This window comes from Danio aesculapii, chromosome 5 (genome assembly GCF_903798145.1).
Source record: "Danio aesculapii chromosome 5, fDanAes4.1, whole genome shotgun sequence".
Taxonomy (NCBI): domain Eukaryota; kingdom Metazoa; phylum Chordata; class Actinopteri; order Cypriniformes; family Danionidae; genus Danio; species Danio aesculapii.
Genome location: NC_079439.1, coordinates 68,542,140 through 68,550,246, shown reverse-complemented (window position 1 = coordinate 68,550,246; position 8,107 = coordinate 68,542,140). Strand labels below are relative to the sequence as shown.

Sequence of the window (8,107 nt, the reverse complement as noted above, 5' to 3'; positions counted from 1 at the left end):
TTCAATGAAAGTCAATGGTTACAGGTTTTCTTACGTTGTGTTTAATAGATTAATGAAACTCAATCAGGTTTGAAACAAGTAAAGGGAGAATAAATTATGACAAAAGCCAAAAGCCCGTAACCATTGAGTTCCCTTGTAGGAAAAACAAATACTATGAAAGTCAATGGGTATAGGTTTTCAGATTTCACTTGACTTTGATACAACTACAACTACAGACATGAGTCAGTTCCAGTAAGCAAACATATTTTACAAAAGAGTCTATATGTGAGATACTCCAGCGTTTAGCAGTCTTCCAGATTAGTGACCACAGCTGCTTTATAGATGAGGTCAGAAATATCTCCCAGTGATGTCTGCGGATAATGTGTCAAAGCCTGTCTTTGCAGAGCTTCCTCCAAACTGCTTGGATGTGCAGGAATCATTTGATCAACAGACATGGAGGAATACATAGCCTGACTGGAAGTACAGTAAGATTTCAAGCCTTCAGGGTGAGCGGCAAAGCAGTTCATCTGCCAAACACTGCTGGATTGGTTCGGAAACGGATGTTGGATCCTTTCCGATGGGCAGCTGGAGAAAGATGAATCTCCAGGTGTTTCAGAGTTTCTGTTTGCCCATTGCAGGACTTCTGGTAGGTCTGGAGAAATGGGCGGACGATTTTGAGGCCAGGGATTCAGAGTCTGTCTAATAAGGCTTTGCTGATGATGATGCAAGCTTTTGTTGGCCTCTGGGCTTTGTTCGAGGTTTAAATCGGGATTGGTTTCTGGAAAAGTACACTGTAAAAAAGGATATGATCAATTAGTCATGACAACATGTGTTTTTAGTTTATTGTAACTTATTAAACTAAGTTAATCATGTTCTAACTTAATTTTATAAGTTACACAAGATGCTTTAAGTCAGTTTAATGTAATATAATTCATAAGGTTTAATTTGATTCAGCTTAAAATGTAAGGTAACCAGTAGGTATGCATACTACTTTGGCTGGACTCCTCCTGTTGACGGGTGTAATCAGTTTCTTGCTTTTCATACTGCGAGCTCGTCTGTTTTGGAACCATACCTGGAAGGAAATATCAAAACAAAGACAGATTAAAGGATTAGTTGAGGCAAAAAAAATGAAAATTCTGTTATTAATTACTGCATTCTGATATGGTTTCAATCCCCTGAGACCTTTGTTTGTCTTCGGAAGACAAATTACGACATTTTAGATAAAATCCTGGAGCTCTCTCATCCTCCAGAGACAGCAATGGTCAAGAGACGTTCAAGGGCCAGAAAAGGAAAATAACTTAGGCCCCGTTTACACTGCCAGTTAAATGTGACCCAATTCCGATTTTTGCTCATGTGACACAGATCGGATCTGTTCTATTATTGTGTAAATATGAAAAAAAAAAACATGCATTCGGATATCTCACAGCAATTCGTAACTTTTTGATTTAGTGGCTAATTCGTATCAATTCGTACAATCTTATTCGTACAATTTAGTACGATTTGCTCATCACCCAATGACGGTTAGGGGTGGGGTTGGGTAGCCACGCCTCCTTTTTAAAATCGTACATTTTCATACAACTGAACTCATACAAATTGGTACGAATTAGCCACTAAACTGACAAAACGTAAAATACTTACGTTTCCTCGTGAGATCAGGCTGGAGGTTCAGAGAACGGTTTCAGGCCTTCTTTATATGTGGAAATAAATCAGATATAAATCGGATATGTGACAATGTGACTATCATGTAAAGAGGCAGATCGGATTTATTGAGGCATCCTGTTTTGTACGTCATTAAACTTGCAACAATGTGGTACTTCTCTGCGATTTAATGATGTAGAAGGAAGAGCGTGCGCGGTAAACGACAACAACAGAGGAAACATGGAGGAAAGTGGTCCGATGCCACAATTTGCTCCCACCAGACCTGAGATCTCTCTTGTTCCCACAAATTCCTCTGAATGGTGGAGGAAACATATATAAACCATAGACACAACCTGCGATAACGACCCTTTCCCTCCACCTCAGCCTCTAAATTATTTTAAAATTGGGCGATCTTCGCATATTTCGCAGAGCTAAAAGCAAGACAATTTCTTCTATTGTGGCTAGTGTGGCGCAGATGCTAGAACCCGCCTTTATGCATGCACGACGTCGTAAATTGTATGGCAAATGCAAACACATTAATCGGATATAGGTCACACTTAAAAGAACGTGTAAACGGACAGGCAAAATAAATCAGATATAGGTAACCAATCAAACTTGGGCATCAAGACCTGACAGTGTAAATGGGGCCATAGTAAAACATTCGATGTGACTACAGTGGGTCAACTCTAATCAAAGCTTCAAATAGAAGATATAGGTCGAACAAAGTTGTATATTTACAGTTTTTTGCACAACTAATGTGTTCGTGGAGCTTTGTACACTGTAAACTCAACTTGTACACTGGTAACTCAAACCATTTGAGGAACTCGATTGCCACAAACCATTTAAGTTAAAAAGATAATCCTAATGAGTACTGTGAACTTAATCCATTTGAGTAAACGAAGCAATTTGAGCACAGTAAAAATCCAACAAATGAAGAGAACTCAAACCAACTGAGTACTGTAAAACCCAATAAGTTAAGGCAACTTAAACAGTTTGAGGAAAACGACTGCTACAAACCATTTGAGTTAAAAACTAATCTATATGAGTACTGTGAACTTACTTCATTTAAGTTGAAGTAATGAGGTATTTAATGAACTCATTACCTTCAATACTGAGTTCAAAACTCTTTTCAAATGAGTAGAATTAACTTTCAGTCAATTTTAAGTTAACTACACTCATTTCATTTGATAAAGTTGACTGTTGGGTTTTATAGGGTACGATTACAGTTGAACCACTGAAGTAGGGGTTGCACCGACTAGTCAACTAATCGACTTTAATGCTCTGCCGTGACGCTTTTTGACTGAAGTTGACAAGTCGTGCTGCGCAGATCATGTGCATTTTGACCTGAATTACATGGCAGCTTAACACATTAAGGTTGTTCACCAAATGAAACTGCCCTTGCATTATTTAAAGTAATTTTTAAATGTTATTTTCCTTATGTCAGCGTTAAAAATTCACGTGAATTTTTAGTGAACTTTAAATCATCTAGCAGATGCCAGTTAGATAGCTCCATGCAAATACCCTAGAACAGAGATGTCAAACTCAATTCCTGGAGGACCGCAGCCCTGCACAGTTTAGTTCCATCCCTAATTAAACACACCTGATCAAACTAATTAAGTCTTTCAGTTTGTTTGAAACCTAGAGGTAAGTCTGTTGAAGCAGGGCTGGAAGTAAACTGTGCAGGGCTGCGGCCCTCCAGAAATTGAGTTTGACATCCATGCCCTAGAGCATATGCTAGCCAATCACATTGCTGCAACGCTGGAAAAGTAATGTTATTGGCTGTTGCCCTTTGCGAAGTGTAGACGCAGACACATTTTGTGAATGATTCGTGAAGTGCACTGAAACCGTGAAGTGCGCAGCTGCGGAGGTGTGACAAACTCCACAGCGTGTGCAAACAACATCATCCCCAGTGAACGTGTTGAAGATGTGCAGCGAGGAGACGCTTGATAACCAAGATGAGCCAGTAACTGCTGGATTAAAGCTGGATTTTGAGCAGCTTTTTAGCGCGCACTATCATAGCGGTAAAATGTGCGTCTGAGCAAGTCTCTGACAGTGTAATAAGGCTTAACGTTATAGCCTTTGTCTTTCGTGCGTTATGTTATGAATAACTTCACATGAATCTGTGTGCTGAGGACGGATGCATTACATCTGCACTAAAATATCTGTTACTGTTACATTCTTACTAGAACGTGCAGTGATCAATGTGCTCACTGCATTTATTTAGCTTTAAAATTAGCCCGGGTGCTAATGTTGCATTATTAACGAAATGAAAGTGTCGACAGTGCATTTGTTTTGCAATAAAATCAGTCATTGGTTATGTTGCATTGCTTTTGCAGTGTGTTATGAGCTGTCAAACAGCATGTGAATATATTTCCTGCAAATAAATCGCAAATCGTGGCGTGTAGCAAAACATTTGCGTCTTCGCTGAGGCCAGCTTCCAGCCTCCGCCACTGAGACTGCAGCTCTGCACAAGACGTTTGGCCAGCGGAGAAATTAAAATGGTCGTGCCCTACTGAGCCTGGTTTCTCTCAAGGTTTTTTTTCTTCACTTCCGCCTTTAGTGAAGTTTTTTTTCCCTCTCCGCTGTCGCCACTGGCTTGCATGGTTCAGGATCTGTAGAGCTGCGCATCGTTGGATTTGCTCTTCAATATTTGGACTCTCAGTAGTGATTATTAAACCACACTGAACTGAGCTAAACTGAACTGAACTTAAACACTACAAACTGAACTACACTGTTCCTATTTACTATGACCTTTTATGTGAAGCTGCTTTGACACAATCTACATTGTATAAGCGCTATACAAATAAAGGTGAATTGAATTGAATTGAATTGTGTTTTATTGATGATGTCACCAGCGACTAGTCGATGACGGCTCGACTTTAATAACATAAAAGTCGACGTCCAAAAATCTAAAATCGTTCAACCGCTAAGCTGAATTCACATGGACTGTTTTGATAATATTTTAGTTCATTGTCTGGACTTTAAAAGTCACTGGACCCTTGCTGTCTATGCAGGATGAGAGAGCTCCAGGATTTCATCTAAAATATCTTAATTTGAGTTCTGAAGCTAATCGAAGGTCTCAGGTCTTAGTTGAACTAATCCTTTTCAAATCAAATCTGTGATATTCTGTAGTTTTTCTTGAGATTTATTACCTGAATCTTGCTCTCTGGAAGCAGCGTGAGTGCGGCCAGTCTTTCTCGCAGTGTGATGTCTGGATACGGTGTGATCATGAAAGCACGCTCCAGTTCTGACAACTGAGCTCGGCTAAAAATGGTCCTCTTTCTTTTCCTCTGACCCTCAACGTGGCCTGTTCTGTCAAGTTCAGGAGAGGACAGCATGTGCTTGGTCGTCACACCTAAGGAATAAAGTCACTTGTTTAGTAAAGTGTTTGAGAAAATGGAAGTGTACTGATTTAACAATTAGAATCTATTCCTTCAATCATTATCCTTCGGCTTAGTCGAATATTTTTCAGAAGTCGCCACAGTGGAATGAACCGCCAACTATTCCAGCATATGTTTTACACAGCGGATGCCCTTCCAGCTGCAACCCAGCACTGGAAAACACCCATACACACACACACACTCAAACACTATGGCCAACTTACATCCAATTCACATATAGCGCATGTCTTTAGACTGTGGGAGAAACCTTAGCACCCAAAGGAAACCCATGCCAACACGGGGAGAACATGCAAACTCCACACAGAAATGCCAGCTGGCTCAAACCAGCAACCTTCTTGCTGTGAGGCGACAGTGCTAACCTCTGAGCCACCGTGCCACCACTATTACAATCCTTTAACTATTTTTTACACTTTTATTTATTTTTAGCTGCTAGTATCTACTCAATTAGGAGCTAGAACTACATTAGATACTATTACGTATTAAATATACCATTACTTGCATAAATATAACATTATTATTTAGATGTCACAAGATATACTCTTTCTTTGTCAATGAGATCTACATGATCTGTCATTCAGATATCAGATATTCAGTTCTGACTATGTATTCCAACTGTGACTATATAGTTTTTTAATAAACACTATATATTTGTTAATCGTCATAGTACTTATTAAACACTAGCAGTTCTTTGTTACTTGTTTAGTGTCATTTTTGCCTTTTTAGTGTTATCTAAAACCTGAGCCAGTATGGTCATTGTAGAAATCAATAATAAAAAATGTTTTTAGTAAATTAAGAATTTAAAGGGGCAGTTCACCCAAAAATATTACCCCAAATTTTCGCCCAGTTCACCCAAAAATGTTTCTTTCTTCTGTTGGGCAAGAAGGAAAACCAGCTATTGACATATTGATCTATCTACAATAGATATCAATGGCTGTTTTTTTCCTAACATTCTTGTCATGCTGAGTAAATATTAATTTTTGGTGAACTACCGCTTTAACATAGTCTAATGTGTGCTGATTAGATACTAGTACCTAATGGAATAGATGCATGTATAGCTATAAGGTGTGCATATAGTCCATATTAAATGTAAATGGGTTGCCATTCATTTTCATTCGGCTTAGTCCCTTTATTCATCTGGGGTCACCACAGCGGAATGAACCCCTAACTTATCAAGGATGTTTTACACAGCAGATGCCATTCCAGCTGCAACCCAGTACTGGGAAACATCCATACACTCTCATTCACACATATACATAATGGCCAATTTAGTTTATTCAATTCACCTATTGCGCATGTGTTTGGACTGTTGGGGAAACCAGAGCACCTGGCGAAAACCCACACGAACATGAGGAGAACATGCAAACTCCACACAGAAATGCCAACTGACCCTGTCAGGACTCGAACCAGCGACATTTCTTGTTGTGAGGCGACAGTTCTAACCCATACAGGTTGCCATATTGGATTAAAATTTATTCCCTAAATAAATTTAGAAAAAAAAGTAATCACAATAATAATTTATAACCATGCAAAATTCACTGTAAAAGATTATTCCTGTCTTTTTTTGTTGTTGTTGTTGTGGAATCAAATGAACTTGTTTCGTCATCTCAACTTAGATATTACATTAAAAAACATTACTAAAAATGTTACGTTTTATAGCTAAACATTTATTAAATCCTGATAAACTTATTAAATTCTTCCTGCCTTGAATTTTTTTAGTTCAATCAATTGAACTTTTTTAGTAATCTCAAACTTAAATCAATCAAACTGACCAAAAATATTTGTTAAACCCAGCGTCTAATAGACGTCTAATAGACATCTAAACGTGGACAACTTGACTAAAACAAGGCTACACTTGGGCTGTCAGTGAAAATCAAATAGACATCCAAGAATAGCCTAACACTAGACTAGTCATCAATTAGACAGATTTTATATTTGTAGTCATCAATTTCTCTTTATTTGATGATTAGTCTAGTTTTGGCCTATTCTTAGACGTCTATTTGATTTTCACTGACAGCCCAATTTTAGCCTTGTTTTAGCCAAGACGACTATGTTTAGACATCTTTTAAAACAAAAAATACTTGCTGGGAACTTAGTATAACTAAAAAATCTACTTGAAACCTGTATAACTTATTAAATTAAGTTAAAGTAACATAAAATAATTTGTTATCATAACCGTGTAGAATTTAATCCAACTTACCTGTAAACTGAAGCATATTTGTGTTGAAAATAAAATCACTTTCTGTCTCCACGTTAATTTTCTGAACTAGGCCTAAATCAAACGACTGGTCAAAAAATAACGCCATGTTCCTGATTCTGCAGAAAAATTAACAAGCTTAAAGATATAACGCGCAGTCGTCCGCATCCAATCCTTTCCACGTCCAACGCTGAACTGATTCAGGGCGCTTTTAAATCCACCTCATATACGCGACCCCTTTCACACCCGCCCGCTCCTGTCTCGCCCTTCAAGGTGTCGTCGATGAAGAATAAAAAAAAGCTTTCAACTTTGATCCCCCCTCCCCACATGCAAACGCGTCAAGTAATCCCTCTGCGAGCATGTCTGGCAACTCCACGTCCATCTCCTGTATATTATCAGTGGACAGGAAAGCAGAGATTCAGATTGAGGTCTAATGGGCGTCCTGTCGATGTCTGTCACAGTCACAGATCCTTTATCAGGCAAATAAAGCACACATTTCACCTGCCTGTTTTTAAAAAATATAAAATTAAAATAATTACACAGGTGTTGGATCAAAGTAGGCTATTTTACTGCACGTTTACACAATATGAAAGTAGAATGCATAGCGTATAATTAAAGTATGCAACACACAATGGATTTGTGTTGAGGCAACATAAAGGAATTAAGTTAACTTCCCAGCAAACAATTTTGTGTTTATTAGACGTCTAATAAACATCTAAACGTATCAGCTTGGCTAAAACAAGGCTAAAGGCTTGGGTTGTCAGTGAAAATCTAATAGACATCTAAGAATAGCCCAAAACTAGACTAGTCGTCTAACAGACAGATTAGACAGACTTTAAATGTGTAATCATTCATTTATGTTTATGTGATGACTAGTCTACTTTTGGACTATGTT

General features: G+C 38.3%; 1 protein-coding gene across 1 annotated transcript; it reads right to left on the bottom strand.

Annotated features, from left to right (window-relative positions):
• Positions 1-281: 281 nt before the first annotated feature.
• sebox (SEBOX homeobox) lies at positions 282-7,321 on the bottom strand. Its single transcript, XM_056457105.1, has 4 exons — positions 7,216-7,321; positions 4,770-4,972; positions 968-1,051; positions 282-770 (listed from the first exon to the last, which is right to left on the bottom strand). The coding sequence occupies exons 1-4, from the start codon at positions 7,319-7,321 to the stop codon at positions 282-284; spliced, it is 882 nt and encodes a 293-aa protein (XP_056313080.1).
• Between the last annotated feature and the right edge of the window lie 786 nt (positions 7,322-8,107).

Bases quoted from the DNA above. Each gene is read 5' to 3' on its own strand.
- sebox (XM_056457105.1), bottom strand. From the start codon at position 7,321: ATGGCGTTATTTTTTGACCAGTCGTTTGATTTAGGCCTAGTTCAGAAA. The intron at 4,973-7,215 runs GTAAGTTGGATT...TTTATTCCTTAG, and splicing joins AAATATGCTTCAGTTTACAG to GTGTGACGACCAAGCACATG. The intron at 771-967 runs GTATGCATACCT...CCTTTTTTACAG, and splicing joins GGAGGAGTCCAGCCAAAGTA to TGTACTTTTCCAGAAACCAA.